Genomic DNA, 18,464 nt, shown 5'->3' with positions numbered 1-18,464 from the left:
GAAGTGTACTGAATTCATATCACACATTTGGAGGAAAATGGATCATTGTTAAAAGAATAGACAAAAATTTTAATGTAGAGATATCTTTGTATTAAATTCAATTTCTAAGAAAATTGATTGTCGACTATGGTCGTGCATTTCATTTTAATATCTTTTATTTCTTACAAAGGATATTACATATATTTTATCTTTCCTATCAATTTCTACATCTTTCTCTTTCTCATATAATATAGTGGATTGATCTATTAAATCAATTAATGGTCTTATTGTTATGTTCTTGATGACTGTTTGATGGACTAATCATTGGGGAGTTTCAATAGTGAGATATATTTTATCTTATCCTACTATTTGTGATTTAGATCTTCTAGCATGCTTGAATATCTCAAAATAGTGCGTCTTTCTAAAACATCCTCTGAATTCTTAATTTTTGTTGATGTACTTTTGATATCCTTGTAAGTAGTGTGATTATAGTAATAGTATAAGTAAACTTTTTTTCATTGGTGTATACATCTTACTCTATATGGATAGTCTTCTATACATAAGTGAACTTTATAGTATGTAACAACTTTGACCTTACCATAAAATTGTTTTATCTTATGCATCATTTTTTTAGATTTTAATATTTATAAAATATTTTATATAAATGCCTTGGAGGAAAAAAAAATACTTATGGTTTGATTATAAATAAAAATTGAGGTACTCTAAACCTAACTAAATATATGACTTTTCACATATCTCAATGGCAGCAAAAGATCCATATAATCGACTCTAAATAGTTGGGACTTACGATTTTGTTATTATTGTATTTTTAATAACCTATCTATTATTTGACATAGTAGCTACAAAATTTTATAATGCTTATAGTATTAATATTTATCTTTCTTGTATCAAATATGTTGGTGATTTAACTAGAGTTTAATGATAAATCATAATACACAATCTATATGGACTATATATATATTTTGCCATAAAGAACTAAAAGTCATGGAGGCTCCATTATATTTGCTTGATACTTTCTCCATTGAAAATTTATAATGAGTTATATGAGTTATGCTACAGACTAAGTAAGATTTTATTATGCTTAATTGGAAGTCTGATTGAGTCAAGCATATAATCAGATTATAAATACCTTTCCTCTTAAGGCATTCATATAAAATATTTATAAATACTAAAATAAAAATATGATTGATATGAGATTGTTTTATGTTATAAAGTTCATTCTTGTGTAAGAGTAGAATGTTTATCAAGAAATATACCAAGCGAAGATAGTTTATACGATCACATTATCGACAATGATTTCAAAAGCATATTCAATAAAAGAAAAATTAAAGGGATATTTTAGAAACTTATCCTGTCTTGAAATATTCTAACATGGTAGAAAATTTTAATCACGTAAAGTAGGATGATGCAACCAAGATGTTATTTTAATGAATGATAAATTATTTTAACATGGTAGAAAATCTCATGGAATGATAAATTATTTTAACATGGTAGAAAATCTCATGGAATGATAACATGGTAGAAAATCTCATGGAATGATAAATTATTTTAATGAACTAAGCGCTGCAACCAAGATGTTATTTGGTTACTTATAAATAAGATAGTTATTCAAATTAAAGTCTACTAGTTAGAGAATTGCATGAGAATATTTAAATAAAAAACAAAAAGTGTTATGCAATCTAGTGTTTATGTTTCTAGCTTTCAATCTCTTCAATGTCGTAGGCCAATTACTAAATTATCATAGCAGCAAGATGCTGACAATGTTATGATGAAGCATGGACTCTATATGTGCAGGGAGTTGGTTAACTGTGTTTTGAGCTTGGGATTTGGGAATTGACAGACTCCACCTCTTAAATCAGGCTTGCGGTAGTTCAGATGGTGAATGAAACACCATTGTTGTGAGAGCACTTGTTGATCATTGAAGATAAGAAAGTGATTGAATGTGAATATTGTATGACTTCTTCGGTAGTTCAGAAGTTCTACTTCACTGTTCACAGTGTTTATGTAATTAAATTAATGCAAAATCCAAAGACCTTTGTGTGTGGTGATGTCTTTATCTAAACAAACTGCAAATTGTGTTAGTAGTGGATCACTGAGAATATCCTGATAGATAAATCTCAAGATGATTAGTGCAACACTTGCTTATTCCATTTTTCTCGAAAGATTTTTCTCACTCACTGTTTTGTTTCCAACATCGAGCATAATTAAGTTATTAAGGCCTTTATTATTGAAGTGAAGTCTGTCAGCATGTTCATCTAGATAAGCTTGCCTTATTGTCAGCTTTGTAATTGTGATAGTTGTGTTAATAAATCCTTGCTCAAGTTCATTCTAAATCCAAACAGTGAATTACTATGCTTTTCCACTTCTTATCAGCTCTCAATTTGTCAGAATAAATATTTAGTGCATATATTACTGATACATTTTGAATGGCAATAGCAGATTCCTATTCTGATTATTCCCGCAGATGCAGGATGAACTGACTCTGTTATTTGGTTCGTGTCACCAACTCACCTGCAGGGAAACATGGTTATTCATGGGTGAGTAGATCATATTATCTTCTCCAAGAGCTCTCAGCCTCTGCAACTCCGGCAACACCACCTTCTCCAGATCCGGCCGATCCTTCCTCCTTAGCTCCGTGCACTTGAGCGATAACTCAGCGAGACGCTGCGCCTCCTCCACGGGCCAATCGGGCTCCGCTGGATCCAACGTCTCCGCGAAGGTGCCCCTCTCGATCGCGCGGCTCACGTGGTGCGTCACCCCCATGGGGGGCTTCGCCGTGACGATCTGCAGCAGCAGGACGCCGAGGGAGTATATGTCCGACTTCACCCCCAGCATGCCCGTCTGCTGGTACTCGGGGTCGATGTAGCAGAACGTCCCCGCCGTGGAGGTGATGCGGTACTGCGTCACGCTGTCAGCTATCGACGGGGGGACGAGCCGGGCGAGGCCGACGTCGCCGATCTTGCTCACGTAGTTCCGATCGAGGAGGATGTTCGCGGGCTTGAGGTCCCGGTGCACCAGCGGCTCCGGCTTCATCCGGTGAAGGAAGAGCAGGCCGGTGACGATCTCGCAGGCGATGCGGAACCTGTGCTGCCAAGGGATCATTGGCGTGTTCCCTCGCCGGAACAGGCGGTCCTCCAAGCTCCCGTTGGCCATGTACTCGTACACGAGGCAGCCGTACTCTGGGCACGCACCGAGAAGGAGAACCATGTTCGGATGCCTGATGCAGCTCAACACCTCAACCTGCGCAACCAAGGCGAGTGAACTATGATCCATGGCGATGTCTTCTTCTTGTGCTTCATTCACTTGGCGTACCTCTTGATGGAACTGCGACCTTCCCTGAGCTGCGTCGGGCCGAAGAACCTTGACGGCGACAGCAGTGTGATCCAGATGACATTTGTAGACCGGACCGTAGCCGCCCTCTCCGATCTTACGGTGCTCTGCGAAGTATTCGGTGGCAGCTTCGATCTCCTCGATCGTGTACTTTCTGTACCTGAGGTCCGTGTGTGAGAGTGAGTCCAATGCTTTCTTCTTCTCGTCCGCCTCTCTGATCGCCTTCATCTCTGCGTCTATTCTCTTCTGTGCTTCCAGCTCCGCTATCCTGTTCTCGGCTTGTGCTGCCGCCATGGCTTTTCTACATTTTGCTTTTTCCTTCTCCACCAACGCCATGGCAGCTGTCTCTGCCGCGTGAGCTTCAGATATTTTTTTCTCCTCCTCCATCTTCCACCGCTGCAGCTCCGTCGTCTGGTGCAAATCGAAATTGTCATCATCTTTATTTGCCAGATTAATATCGAGTTTGAGATGTATGGATGGACGATAACCTTCTGCTTAGCAGTGAGTGCTTCTTTGCAGGCGTTGTTGTACATGTCCATGGTGTGCTTGAGCTCCAGCCTCAGCCGCTTCATCTCTTCCTCTACATCTTCCTGCGAGTCAATCAAAAGACTTCCTCAGATGAATCTGTTGCCGCCTACAGATGGAATCGATCTTTACGCCACGCTCACCATGGCTTGCGAGGACCACGAGGTTCCAGTACTGCCCTGTGAGATGGAAGAGAACTCGTTTCCCGTGGAGTACGAATCCACGGACTTGTGCGGCGTTCGCATCTCGAAGCTGCGGTCGAGGCCGTCTGATCCATTGGATAACCTCGGAGGGAAAGTTTGGTCGGTGCTCGGCCTTCCTGAGCTCACGAACGATATGTCGGTGTCGGATAACGAGAGATCCGCAAATGACTTCGTGGTGGCACCACCCATTCCTCTGCCAAACGGCGACCTTTTCCACAACGACACAGAGTAAGCATCCATATCTGTGAGAATTCTCCTGGCTGTGGATGCAACATTAAGCTTACTTGATCGAGTCATCGTGCTGCAAGCTGTGAGCGTCGAATGCTACCTCGCCTGGCCCTGCAGGAGCTGATCGTTCAGTCTGCTTGATAAAGCTGAGGAGGAGAGGGAAGGGGAAGAGGAACCTCTTGAACCAGGGAATAAGCGAGGGGGCGTGACATCAGGCTTGAGGCTGGCCTGGCTTTGGATCTGAGCACGAAGAGGGGACATGTGCGGAGCTGGTCGAACGGCGTTCCGCATGGCGGATACCTTCCCCTTGGCGATCACGTAGACGGTGCAGAAATCAGGCACCCCCTTGGTGATGCTGGCGGTCACATCACGAGTCTTGAACCTTCTGAGAGAATGAGGGAACAACATAAAGTAAGCCTTCTCTCGATCTGAGAATGCAATGTGAGCTGAGTGGATCACCTGACAAATCCACCCTTTGATGAGGCACCAACCACCAACTTCTCTATTGCAGTGTGGGAGACGAATTCGATGATGGCCTTGGCCACATCAAGATCTTCCAGCAGCACATCCTTGCAGCGAACCTGGTGATACAATTTGGAGAACTAGTAGTCCATTAGCTTGCGGTGAAGAGTATGATGACAGAGAAGTTAAACTTCCCATGTCACTCACATCTTTTCGTGTGCAGAAACAGCGAAAAGGAAGGAAGAGTTCCTTGGAATGGTGATCCGTCGGCTCTCTGTAAAAACCAGCATCGTTCTGGTTCGTAGCTGTATTCATTAAAAGTTGGTGGAATCAGAGAAGTAGCCATGGAAAACGAAGTGGAGAACTGTCACTGAGGAAGAAGGCCTAAAGAGCTGGTAGAGACTGCTGCAAAATTGTAGCCACGACTACTGCACTCTGTTCAAACCAAGTATGCTGCAACTATTTTGTAACCCTTTGATAAGATATATAATATAATTAATTAGATTTTGATGATAGCTATTGACCAATAAAAAAGAAGTAAGATTTTTTAAGGGATGCCCTTGATAGGAGGAACTCTCCTAATAACTTATATGCTAAACCCTCTATTCTCACCTATAAATAGACATGACCTTTAGGGAGAAATGCACGCATTGAGATATTACAATTTCTCTCTCAACCTCTCTCCCTGAGCTACAAGGAGAGTCTAGTTCTCGTCAATTGACGGTATCTTTGCATATTATACAGAGATCTTATGGTATCAAAAGGTATATGTCGTAAAATCAAATTTAATATTATTTGATTTTAATCCTTGCATAAAAGATTATTTTCATATTTCATATAGCATATTACAGATTTTATGCTTACAATTAGTATTAGAGCCTAGGTTCTTGAAATTAAATACTTTAGATATATTATTTTCTGATTTACAATGATTGAATGATCCATATTTTGTCGATCTATATTTCTATCTATTCTGTTTTATTGACTGCTTGCTTGCAAGCATGTTAAATTTCTTATAAACATGATCTTTAATGATCGTGATAGTGAAGCGACCATGATCGCCATGGTAGCACCATTGCCAACCTTGCTACGTACAACCAACGGATCTGTTCGTGTCAACAGTTGCGTTGGGTAGCATGTGCGTCGTAGCAGCATTAGCGCAAGTGGGCAGCATCGAGCCCAAGAGGCGATCGCACGCGAGTAGAACCCACGCCCATGCGACGATCGCATGCGGGTAGAGCCTACGTCCAGGCAACGGCTGCATGAGGGCAGAGAGTTGCTCATGCGGCGACCGCGCGCGGGCATAGGCCACACCCCGAGGCAACTGCCTACGGGCACAAGTAGTGCCGCGGCGACGACAGTGCAGATTAGGGTTTTTGACATATTTATAGCTTTGACTTCGAGGCTATTTTTGTTAAACTATAGTTCTGCCCTTTATAAATTTTGTAATTCCAGTTTGTCCTGTCAACATATTTATAATTTTACCCTTATAAAATTAAAAATTCTAATTTATATCCTCAATTATAAAATTAATAAATATGATTTATTATAATTGTGATTGAATTTGATCATGATTATATTTTTTATTATTTGATTAGATTTAATTTAAAAAAATATAAATTACAATTTACTTTTGTAGTTTTCTTATATGACTTATTGATTATATTTTTACATGTGGTAAATAAAATCCAATTATTATTCTTAGATATTCATTTGATTATTCATATGTATATATTTGAAATTATGAAATAATGTATCTTTCACGTGAAGGCATAATTTATATGTTATCATGATTATCAAATGGGTTTTTTATTATTAATATTCAATAATTATTATAGTTTTTTATTATATTATTAAACTACTTAGTATAAATTAAATTAAAATTTTTTGATAAATATTATTTATAACTCATCTCCCTAAGTTGTATCTGACTTGTAGCTACCAAAGTGGCCTGTAATGAAAGACTTTTGTATTATTTGCAATCGTTATTCTTATAAACATTAAACTAAGTCTATCAAATATTTCCCAAGGCTTCATTTCATTAATTTATTTCATAGTACTTTCATTAATCAAGTCTACGAGCTTTTTAACAAGTAATACTAAATCAAGATCTAATACGCCCAGTGTAAATTACACATGCTCTAACCATTCTGAATAATTTGATCAAAATAGTACAAGAATACTAGAAGCATAAGAATATATGGATGAAAGTACTACTGCAAAAATATAAAATGACATTAATGCTTTGAGTTTTTCAAAATATGATGAACTATTGATATCATTTATATTTCACCTTTGGGTGAAATATTGACATATCTAGTTCAAGATCATATATGGATGAGTGATACCATCTTTGTGGAATAGTATTGTTACCTTTGGGTATACAACCCTAAACTACAAGAATATTCAAAATAGTAGCATCCTACCCATCACATAATTATTTGAAGTAGATTCTCCTTTGGGATTATCTAAATCTCTTAATTATATGTGTTATTGTGAATATTATTTCTTTAATATCATTTAGGACTAATTTCTTAATGTTATTTTATAAGTTATTAGTCTAGGTCACTTTAGTGGCTATAAAGACTTCATTACCGATTGCAACTAGCGCATGAGAATATTTAAAAGTTATTGAATAAGGATTTAAATATACTAATAAGTCATTGGCTGACATACTACTGAAAGAACTGACTACGGCTCAATATGATGGCACTCGAGGAATTTAAGATCACATCATCAATATGACTTATAAAGCTACAAAACTTAAAGTATTAGGCATGAATGTTGATGAGTCTTTCCTCGTACATTTCATTCTTAACTCTCTTTCTTCTCAGTTTGGCCCATTCAAGATTCACTATAATATAAATAAGGATCAGTGGGACTTGAATGAGTTAACTAGTATATATGTTCAGGAAGAATTGAGATTAAAGTAGGAAAGCTCATACAATGTCATGACTATTACGTAAGGAGCTGCTAACAAAAAAAGAAAATTGAAGCATTATCTATCAAAAAAAATTACCAGGTTTGGAAATGTTGAATATACTAATGAAAAGAAAGCCTTTATAGTAAAGTATTTCTTTTATGGCAAGAAAGGATATGTAAAAAAGGACTGTATTAAACGTATGACTTGGTTCGAAAAGAAAGGTATTAACTTGACCTTTGTATGTTTCAAATCAAATATTACAAAAGTTCTTTCTAATACTTGGTGGATTAATTCTGGTGCTTCAACTTAAGTTACTAATAATATGCAATGATTTCTTTCAATCTGAAAACCAAAAGAACATGAAAGATTCAACATTATGGGAAATCGTCTCAAGCAAAAGCGATATCAGTGGAGACTTATCGTCTACACTTAGAGATGAGTCATCTAATTGATTTTGTTGACACATGTTATGTTTCTACTATTTCTAAAAATTTAGTTTTTTTATTTAGAATTGATGAGTTAGGATATTGTCTTTCTTTTGGTAGTGGTAAACTCAGTATATTTTATGATTCAATAAAAGTTGGTTTTGGAATTTTGTGTGATGGTTTGTACGGAATTAATTTGAATCTTGAGTTTGCAAAGACATTATTGACCCTATAATTAAGTGTTGGATTGAAATGTAGTTTCAATAATGAAAGATTTTCTATACTATGACATAGACGATTGAGACATATCTCCAAGGAAAAAATTGAAAGATTAGTGAAGGATAATATTTTGGAACATTTAGACTTCACTAATTTTGATGTTTGTATAGATTGCATTAACGGAAAGTAAACTAAACATACAAAAAAAAATGCCAAAGAACTCCTTGAGATTATTCATACTGATATATGTGGATCACTCAATATTTCTTATTTTAGTGGAGAAAGATATTTCATCACATTTATAGATGATATGTCCAGATATGACTATGTTTATCTAATACATGAAAAGTCTAAGACCGTTGATACTATTGAAGTATACATAAATGAGATTGAGAATTAATTAGATAGAAAAGTTAATTGGTTTCAAGCACATCGAGATAAAGTATTTGGTGGTTAGAGAAAGAGTCCTGAAATAATAAGTGTCAATTGAAAACTTGAGAACCACTATGATGATTACTGATCCATTTACCAAAGCTTTATAATATAAAATATTTAAAGAATATATTCTTAGAATGAGGCTTATGAGTGTGACATTGATGATATATAACCGTTATGACTTCATTGATAGTTGGACTTAATGTAGTATTATTATATTTATTGGACTTATTGTCTTGTTTTTAAAATTAATAATCATGTATAAAATATTTTTTCAAGATTCTTTGGAATCTAATTAAGTAAAATTATTTTTAAATAAGTTTTATTTTATTTATTTTGATTTTGAATATCTTTTATATCTTATTGATTAATAGGCCAAGTGCGAGAATGTTAGATTTTGTGACCCTTTATAATTGGATAAGATATATAATAGAACTAATTGAATTCTGATGACAGATATTGGTCAATAGAAAAGAAGCCTGTATTATAGTAGAATTCCTTAGGGGATGCCCTTGATGAGAGAAACTCTCATAATAACTTATCCTAGACCCTCTACTCTCACATTTAAATATACGGGACCTCTAGGGACTGAAAAATCGATGTTACGCATCTCGTAGATGACATATTTGGGGATTATAGTTTCTCTCTTAACCTCCCTGAACCATCAATCTAAGTGGTCCTATGAAAGGATAGGAAGAAAGAGGAGTCTAGTTGTCCTTGTAGATTAATAGCAGTTTTGGATTTAGAGACGTATCTTTACATATCACATAGAGATGGCATCTGTTGGGTCCAGCCCATATGTGGGCTTGGACAATTTGGGCCATAAGCTCAAATCAATAATTAAGAGAGAAAGGGCAAAATTAGAGAGTGCAGGGTGAGAACACAGCAAGAGGGCAGCGTGCGGCGGCATGCAGAGAAAAGAGGAGAGAGAAATAGAGAGAGAAAGTAAGGTTTTTGAAATTTCTGCTTGACGATCGGTGGCCAAACGTCGTCAATTTTGGCTCAAATTTTATGTGGAGAATCCTTACAGCAAACTCTACGATCCCAACGATGTCGATATACAGTTTACCCTCTTTAAGGTATTTTCCTACTATACCCACATTGTGAAACCTAGAATTCTCTAATGAGGAGATCCACCCTTTGTGAGATGTGCTATTCTTGAGCCAAGATCTATGATCTTGATGTTATTGTGATCCTCTTATTATTCTAGAGAAGACCTATTGTAAACCTGTTATCATTACTATTGATAGTGGAAGTTTGAGGTGGACTACGGTCCCGTGATTTTTCCCACATTGGGTTTTTCACGTTAAAAGATTTGGTCTCACTATGTGATTGATTATTTGCTCTATTGTTTATGCTGTGCTGGTTGATATTTTCATTTGGATATCAAGTTAGTATTTTGATGAGGAACCCATTTTGATACACAAAGAGGGAAAAGAATATTCTGCTTTAATAGGTTTTTTCCCAACAAGTGGTATTAGAGCATCAGGTTGTTTGGTGCTAGTTTTTCTTGTATGATCGAAATGGAGCAGTCAGATGGTATGATTAAATTGAACTCATCAAATTATTCTACTTGGAGGTGTCTGATGGAAGATTTGCTCTATTGCAAAGATTTGTATAAGCCTATCAAGGTTAAAGATAAACCTTCTACTATGGACAATGAAGAATGAGAAGTTCAACATAGAAAAGTTATTGCCTATATTAGAAGATGGATGAATATAAACTTACATAGCATATTTAAGATGAAACCAGAGCTGATGTTGTTTGGCAAAGGTTAGAAAACCTCTTTGCGAAAAAGACAATGGGAAATATAATTTCTCTCCTCAGAAGGCTTGTAAATTTGAAGTATAAAGATGGTGGTAACATTGTTGAGCACATAAGCCTATTTCAGAATCTTGCAAACAAGGCGGTTGCTATAAAAATGAATATAGATGATGAGATGCAAGGATTATTACTTCTCAGCTCTTTACCAGAAAGTTGGGAAACGTATGTGGTGATTATTTGCAACTTCACGCCAGAGGGGACTCTAACTATAGATATGGTTAAAGATAGTTTGCTAAATGAAGATGCCAGAAGGAAAGAACATGGTGAATCTTCTTCTAGGGCATTTGTTACTGAAAAATAAGAAAAACGTGGAAGAAGTCATAGTAGAAATCCACATGGATATAGAGGAAGATCCAAATCTAGAAGAAATATCAAATGTTTTCACTATTACAGGCTAGGTCACATAAAAAAAGAGTGTAGGTTTTGGAAGTGAGAACATAATGAAATGAAGAAAAATGAGAAAGAGACCAATACAGTAGTTGTTGAAGGTAATATCACTATTGTTTGTGATGAAGGTTGTATTAGTCTTGTAGCTCAAGACAGTAATTGAGTAATTGACTCTAGTGCTTCATTTCATGTTACTTCTCATGGTGATTTCTTTAGATCTTATACTGCTGGTGATTTTGGTAATGTCAGAATGGGAAACAGTGGTACATCTAAGATTGTGGGTATTGGAGATATTTACTTGGAGACCAGTATTGAAGCAAATTGATACTCAAAGATGTAAGGCATGTTCCAGATATTCGTCTTAACTTGATATCTACAGGTAGACTTGATGATGAGGGCTTTGTATACTATTTTGGTGAAAGCAAATGGAAACTCACTAAAGGTTCTCTGATTGTGGCAAGAGGAAAGAAACTTAACTCTTTTTATGTCATGGAAGCTAAGCTACACAAAAGAGAGATTAATGCAATTCAAAAAGGTGAAAGTATAGATCTTTGGCATAAGAGGCTTTGACATATCAGCGAGAAGGGACTTCAAACTCTTGTTAGAAAGCAGTTCTTACCAGAGTTGCAAGGTACATCTCTAAAATCTTGTGAATATTGCTTAGTTGTAAAAACACATAGAGTTGCATTTCAAACATATCCATCATCTAGAAGATAAGATGTTATAGATTTAGTTTATACTGATGTATGTACTATGCAAATTAAAACTCTTGGAGGTGCTCTTTATTTTGTTACTTTTATTGATGACCATTCTAGAAAAGTGTGGGCTTTTGCTTTGAAATCTAAAGACCAAGTACTCGATGTTTTCAAGGAGTTTCATATTAGTGTTGAAAGAGAAACTGATAGAAAACTAAAATGTATTCGATCAGATAATGGTAGCGAGTACAGGGGTCCTTTTGAGAATTATTATAGGTTCCATGGTATCAGGCTTGAGAAAACAGTTCCTAAAACTCCTCAACAGAATAGTGTGGCAGAAAGGATGAACAGAACCATTGAAGAAAGTATTAGGTGTATGCTTTCCCACGCCAAGTTACCAAAGTCATTTTGGGGGGAGGCTATGAGAACTACAGTTGACCTGATAAATCTTTCTCCATCGGTTCCTCTGAAAGGTGATGTTCCAAAGAGAGTATAGAGAGGAAAAGATATATCTTATAATCATTTGAGAGTCTTTGGGTGTAAAGCATTTGTTCATATTCCAAAAGATGAGAAGTCCAAGCTTGATAATAAGGCAAAAGCATGTATCTTTTTGGAATATGGTCATGAAGAGTTTGGGTACAGATTATGGGATCCAGTGAATAAGAAGATTATTAGAAACAGAGATGTTGTGTTTCTTGAAAACCAATTGTTTGATAATGGTGATAATATTGAGAAGCCATAAACCTCTATTTATATTCCTTGGAGTTTGGGTCCAATTCCTTCACCTATAGTTCATGATGATCATGGGGGAGATGAACAAAAAGATTATGGTGAGAATACCAATGATGATACACCTACAGTTGATGATGCTGAACCAACTGAACAAGCACCTCCACCACTAGTTGAGATTCCATTAAGAAGATCCACTAGAGAGTGACAACCATCTACCAGATATCCTCCATATGAGTATATTATGCTTACTGACGGGGGAGAGCCAGAAACTTATAAGAAGCTATTCTACATAAGAATAAGAATGAGTGGGTTAAAGCCATGCAAGAAGAGATAAGATCCTTGCTTGAGAACCACACCTATGACTTGGTAAAATTGCCTAAAGAGAAGAAAGCTCTCAAGAATAAGTGGGTTTACAAATTGAAGACTGAAAACAATAGCTCACAACAAAGATACAAGGCACGACTAGTTGTGAAAGGATTCAGTCAGAAGAAAGGTATTGACTTTGAAGAAATATTTTACCTAGTTGTAAAAATATCCTCTATCCGAGTTGTTTTTGGTTTGGTTGCCCGCTTGAATTTAGAAGTTGAGCAACTTGATGTAAAAACAACATTTTTCATGGTGACTTAGAAGAAGAAATTTACATGGAGCAATTAGAAGGTTTCAAAGTCAAGGGAAAATAAAATATGGTGTGTAAATTTAGGAAAAGCTTATATGGACTCAAACAGGCACCTAGATAGTGGTATAAGAAGTTTGATTTCTTTATGATGAGCCAAGGGTATGATAGAACCATATTTGATCATTGTGTATTTATGAAGAAATTTTCAGATGATGATTTTATTATTTTACTGCTATATGTTGATGATATACTGATTGTTGGCCATGATGTTGGAAAAATTGGAAAGCTTAAAAAAGAGCTGAGTAAGTCTTTTGCCATGAAAGAAGAAAAGGAAGATTTGGCTATCTCAGGAGACTTACATTGAAAAGGTTCTTGAAAGATTCAACATGAGTAAAGCCAAAGCAGTTTGTTCTCAACTTACAAGTGATTTCAAGCTTAGTTCGAAACAATGTCCTATAAGTGAGAAAGAAAAAGAAGAAATGTCCAGAGTGCCTTACTCATCTGCAGTAGGCAGTTTGATGTATGCTATGATTTGTACTAGGCCAGATATAGCTCATGCAGTTGGAGTTGTCAGCCGATTTCTTTCAAATCCTAGAAAGGAACATTGGGTGGCAGTGAAATGGATATTAAGATATCTAAGAGGTACTTCCAGGTTATATTTATGTTTTAGAAATGATGAACCTATGTTAGAAGGGTACACAGATGCAGACATGGCAGGTGATACTGATTCCAGGAAGTCCAATTCGAGATTCTTGATGACATATGCAGGAGGAGCAGTCTCTTGGCAATCTAAGTTACAGAAGTGTGTTGCTCTATCAACCACAGAAGCTATATACATAGCAATTACTAAACTCTGCAAGGAAGCTTTATGGATGAAAAAGTTTCTACAAGAATTGGGCTTGAAACAAGAAGGATATACTGTTTAATGTGATAGTCAGAGTGTCATTCACCTCTCCAAGAATTCAACATATCATTCTAGATCCAAGCATATTGATGTGAGATATCACTGGATTCGTGATGTGCTTAAGATGAAGGAATTACAATTAGAAAAAGTGCATACCAATGTGAATGATTCAGATTTGTTGATAAAGTCTTTGCCTAAGGAGAAGCTTGAAGCATGTAGACGAAGAGCGGGCTTGGTACAGCCCACCATATGAGCTGGACGGGAAGAATTATTGGGTCCAGCCCATATGTGGGCTTGGACAATTTGGGCCATAAGCCCAAATCAATAATTAAGAGAGAAAGGACAAAATTAGAGAGTGCAGGGTGAGAACACAGCAAGAGGGCAGCGTGCGTGTGTGCAAGCAAAGGCGGCGACGTGCAGAGAAAATATGAGAGAGAAATAAAGAGAGTAAGATTTTTGAGATTTTTGTTTAATGATCGGTGGCCAAACGTTGTCAGTTTTGGCCCAAATTTTATGTGGAGAATCCTTGCAGCAAACTCTACAATCCTAACGGTTTCGATCTACAGTTTACCCTCTCTAAGGTACTTTCTTGCTATACCCACATTGTGAAACATAGAATTATCTTATGAGGTGATCCTATGTAAGATGTGCTATTCTTGAGCCAAGATCTATGATTTTGATGTTATTGTGATCCTCTGATTATTCTAGAGAAGATCTATTATAAACCTATTATCTTTGCTATTGATAGTGGAAGTTTGAGGTGGACTACGGTCCCGTGGCTTTTCCCATATTTGGTTTTCCACGTTAAAAGATTTGATCTTACTGTGTGATTGATTATTTGCTCTATTGTTTATGTTGTGCTGGTTGATATTTTTATTTGGATATCAAGTTAGTATTTTAATGAGAAACTCATTTTGATACATAAAGAGGGAAAAAAATATTCTGTTTTAATAGATTTTTTCTCAACAGCATCAAAAGGTAAGTATCATAAAATTAGATCTAATATTATTTGATTTCAATCTTAACCTAAAAAGTTATTTCTATATTTCATATAATATATTACATATTTTATGCTTAGTGGATGATAAACACGAACGAAGATGCCTATGGAGCTGGTATCGAAGAATCCTGCAAAATTATGACCAACACATATTGAATTGATTCTGTACAAACCAAATATGATAAAACTGCTAAACCCTGCATGGAAAGAGGAGCTAAATGGGGAACTGGAAGATGGCCTAAAAGACCGAGACATTGGACCCTGTTCAAGCCACATATGCTGCGACTGCTTAAAGCTGGCAATGAAAAGCTAAGTGGATGATAGACGTGGAGGAAGATGGCCTAAAAGACCACGGATTGGCCTCTGTTCAAAACCAAATATGCTGCTACTGCTTAAAGATGGCAATGAAAAGTTAAGTGGATGACAGGCATGGTACGGTACTGAAGATTGCCTCAAAACTATGATCAAGACAAATTGTATTCTGTATAAACCAAATATGATACAACTGCTATAAACTGGTCATTGAAAGCTAGATGGATGAGATCTGCTAAAACCTGGACATGACAAGCTGAGTGGATGAGGAAGATGGGGTAGAAATCTGGAATTGAGGACTGCTACAAATTTTCAACCATTACAAATGTACTCTGGGAAGAGGAAGATATGCTCACTTGGGTGGCTGGTGATCTTGACATGGATGAGGATGAGGGTGAGGGTCTGGCCCCTGGTAACAAGGTTGTCAACTGCCCATTTCAGGGCATTCTGACTTCCTTTATCCTTGTCAATGGCCACTGCCACCAATGGAGATCCTGCATCCAAGTCCATGTGCTCCGACTGCCTGCGACAGTACATTCTTCCAGCCTTTGTAAGCCCTTCCTCTCTCTTTCTCCCTCTATCTGTCTCTCTCAAGTTCTTGGATTGTTTGATCGAACCTTCAAATTGTCTGAGAGGAAGACTAATTAGTAGGCTTTGTTTTTTCTCAGGTACCAACTATAGTAAACTCCAATGAAACTGTGGGGCCTGCCACCATTTCAGGTGAATTTTCCATTTCTTTTTTCTCTGTGCCTTAGTCTCTGACCACTATATTTCTCTCCCTCTCTCGATGGGGAATGGAATATTAGTGCTCTATAGGTTGAGCAATGCCTCTATCATTTTTTTTTTAGCAACCCGTCCGTCTACCTGCCTTGTGACTGGGGGCAGTGATGTGGACCAGGCAGATTACCTGTGGACCGTATTTGTATGAGCCAAATATAATTCGGGTATCTTCGTCGGTGAGACACATTGAATAGGAAGAATTGTTTACTATTTTGTTCCTAAATTGATGGATTATGATTGGATGAGATAAGTGGCTAATATCACCGCCAAGATTAGATTTATGTCTCTAATCATAATTTTGCCCCTCATAATAAAATCTACCCTTGTCCATCCAGAAGTATGACATGGTTTTTACTGGGTTATATTTGGTCCATTTATTTCTTAAATCTAATTACTATTTGTAATCCATTTTTACTATTTATAATTTTATTTTAAATTTTTTTAGTATTTCTAAGGTATCCATTTACAATAAACACAAAGGGTCGAAGAAAAGAATCTAATGAGTGATGATGACAATAAATGGAGTGGTTCAATGAGCCATATAGCTTCAAACTATACATGTGACAAGTGTCAGATCTCGCATGAGTATTGATGATATTGACAACAAGTGATGTTTGCAGTAAATAAGGTAGACGATGATGATGTCGAGAGCAAGAATCAAATAAGAGATTGTGAAAAAAAAAAAATATATAATTGACAATCCTAGAATTGTAAATAATAAAATAATATTTTATTATTTCTAAAGGGATGTTGATGACAAGGGATTGTTAATAGTAAATAGTAAAAATAAAAAAACGGAGCCCTTATATTTATATATGGTCTAGTTCCTTTATTTTTTTTTCTTCTTTCATCCCTCTCCCCGTTGCCCCTCCTATGTTGTCCCTTGGTCTGTTACTTCGTTGTTTTTTTTTTTTTTTTTTTTTTTCATTCTCCTCCTCTCTTATCTCTCCTTCGTTCATTCTTCTGTTATGACTTTAGCCAGGAGAGTCCTAATTGAGTTTCATTGAATATTACATTCATATAAAATCTACCTAGCCAATCCCTATTAAAGAGGTAAAGAGGCCGGCTAGGGTTAGAGTTGAGGTTGCTTCTTAGAGTAGGAGTCTTATTAGGAGTTGGTTAGAAGTAGGAGTCTTGAGTAGGTGTTCTATTAGGAGTTGGAGTTTAGAAGTCCTTATTGCCAAACAATGATTCCGTAGTCTCAGTGGTGTATTTGGTTTTTAGACTTGAGACAACAAGGATGTCCTATATGAGTGCTCAATTCTTTGATACTAGACTTATAGGTTTGGATGTTCTAGATCTAGTATAGCCAATCATCGGGAGTGACAATCAACCTTACGAGGACTATTGAGTGTCGATAGAGGATCATCCACTCTCGGTGTCATGAGAGGAATATCTCATGTGTTCTTACTCAAACAAATCCCGGGCCATGGTCATTCGAATTGAGAGAGAAAGAGTTCTTCGGTAGAATCCGATTAGAGCAAGACTCAAGAAGAAACCATATAGGTTTGACAGCACCATACCCGGGATACGGTCTTTGGGATATTAGATGGATGAGGGACTATAGGTACAGGATAACTGAAGACAGACAAGTCCAATGGATTGGATTCCCTTGTATCGTTTGGAGACTGCGGCGTAGTGGCCTGGTACGTCCACAGTTTATGAATCGAATGAATTATTATGGAGATAATAATTCATTGAGGCAGAAGGAGTTCTGATAGATATGACTCACGGCCAGCTCGATATTGGGCCTAGAAGGTCACACACATATGGTAGGCGTTACGATGAGTAGAGGTTCGGATATGAGATATCCCCCGAAGCCCCTATCTTATTGGATATCCAATAAGCCCCTGAATTATTGGATACCATTGACGAGATCCAATAAAAGCCCATGAGAGATTATTGGATAGAGATACACTAATCTAAGAGGCTTGGGTAGTTGGATGAAGATCCAATACCCAATAAGAGGGGATCCATTAGGGTTAAGTTGACAAGGGACATCTATAAATAGGAGGGATTCAGTGATTCATAGGCTAAAGCCTTTGCTTGTCTTTCATATTCTCCTCCCTCTCTTCACCTCAGAGTAAGACTGGAGTTTTGAGGAGCGTCGTTATAGCCATGCTGTGTGGATCATCGCTAGAGAGGAGGGTGCTTGATCTCATTCACCCTCTCCTAGAGATCTGCAAAGATTCAGAGATATATGATCTCCCTAGGTAACATAATCTATTCTATATGCATATTTAAGTTTCACGGATTTTTGCATATTAATCTTCGCACGACGATGAACATCCCTTTGGGAATAGGGGATTTTGTTTTTTGTTCTTCCGCTGCGCATGTGATGTCGCCCATAACACCCCACCTACCCACCCACCCCCCCCGCGCCACATAGGCCACTGCCGGCAAGGTGGCAGCGATAGCAGCAGGGGAGAAAGAGAAGGGTATTAGGGTTTTTGCGCAAAAAGAT

The 18,464-nt window shown here is 37.1% G+C and overlaps 1 protein-coding gene across 1 annotated transcript; it reads right to left on the bottom strand.

Annotated features, from left to right (window-relative positions):
• Nucleotides 1-2,498: 2,498 nt before the first annotated feature.
• On the bottom strand, nt 2,499-15,724 carry LOC103968614 (U-box domain-containing protein 52-like). The gene is made up of 8 exons (XM_009381891.3): nt 15,577-15,724; nt 4,956-5,020; nt 4,746-4,867; nt 4,387-4,668; nt 3,999-4,314; nt 3,819-3,920; nt 3,313-3,741; nt 2,499-3,240 (listed from the first exon to the last, which is right to left on the bottom strand). The coding sequence occupies exons 4-8, from the start codon at nt 4,575-4,577 to the stop codon at nt 2,500-2,502; spliced, it is 1,779 nt and encodes a 592-aa protein (XP_009380166.2). The 5' UTR covers nt 4,578-4,668; nt 4,746-4,867; nt 4,956-5,020; nt 15,577-15,724; the 3' UTR covers nt 2,499.
• Between the last annotated feature and the right edge of the window lie 2,740 nt (nt 15,725-18,464).

Source organism: Musa acuminata, chromosome BXJ1-2 (assembly GCF_036884655.1).
Source record: "Musa acuminata AAA Group cultivar baxijiao chromosome BXJ1-2, Cavendish_Baxijiao_AAA, whole genome shotgun sequence".
Lineage (NCBI taxonomy): Eukaryota > Viridiplantae > Streptophyta > Magnoliopsida > Zingiberales > Musaceae > Musa > Musa acuminata.
Note: the sequence above shows the minus strand (reverse complement) of the source record. Positions and strands in the feature narration are given on the sequence as shown.

Coding starts and splice junctions, on each gene's coding strand:
- LOC103968614 (XM_009381891.3), bottom strand. CDS start 4,577: ATGCGGAACGCCGTTCGACCAGCTCCGCACATGTCCCCTCTTCGTGCT. Junction 3,921..3,998: donor CGTGGTCCTCGCAAGCCATG/GTGAGCGTGGCG, acceptor ATTGACTCGCAG/GAAGATGTAGAGGAAGAGAT. Junction 3,742..3,818: donor CACTCACTGCTAAGCAGAAG/GTTATCGTCCAT, acceptor GATTTGCACCAG/ACGACGGAGCTGCAGCGGTG.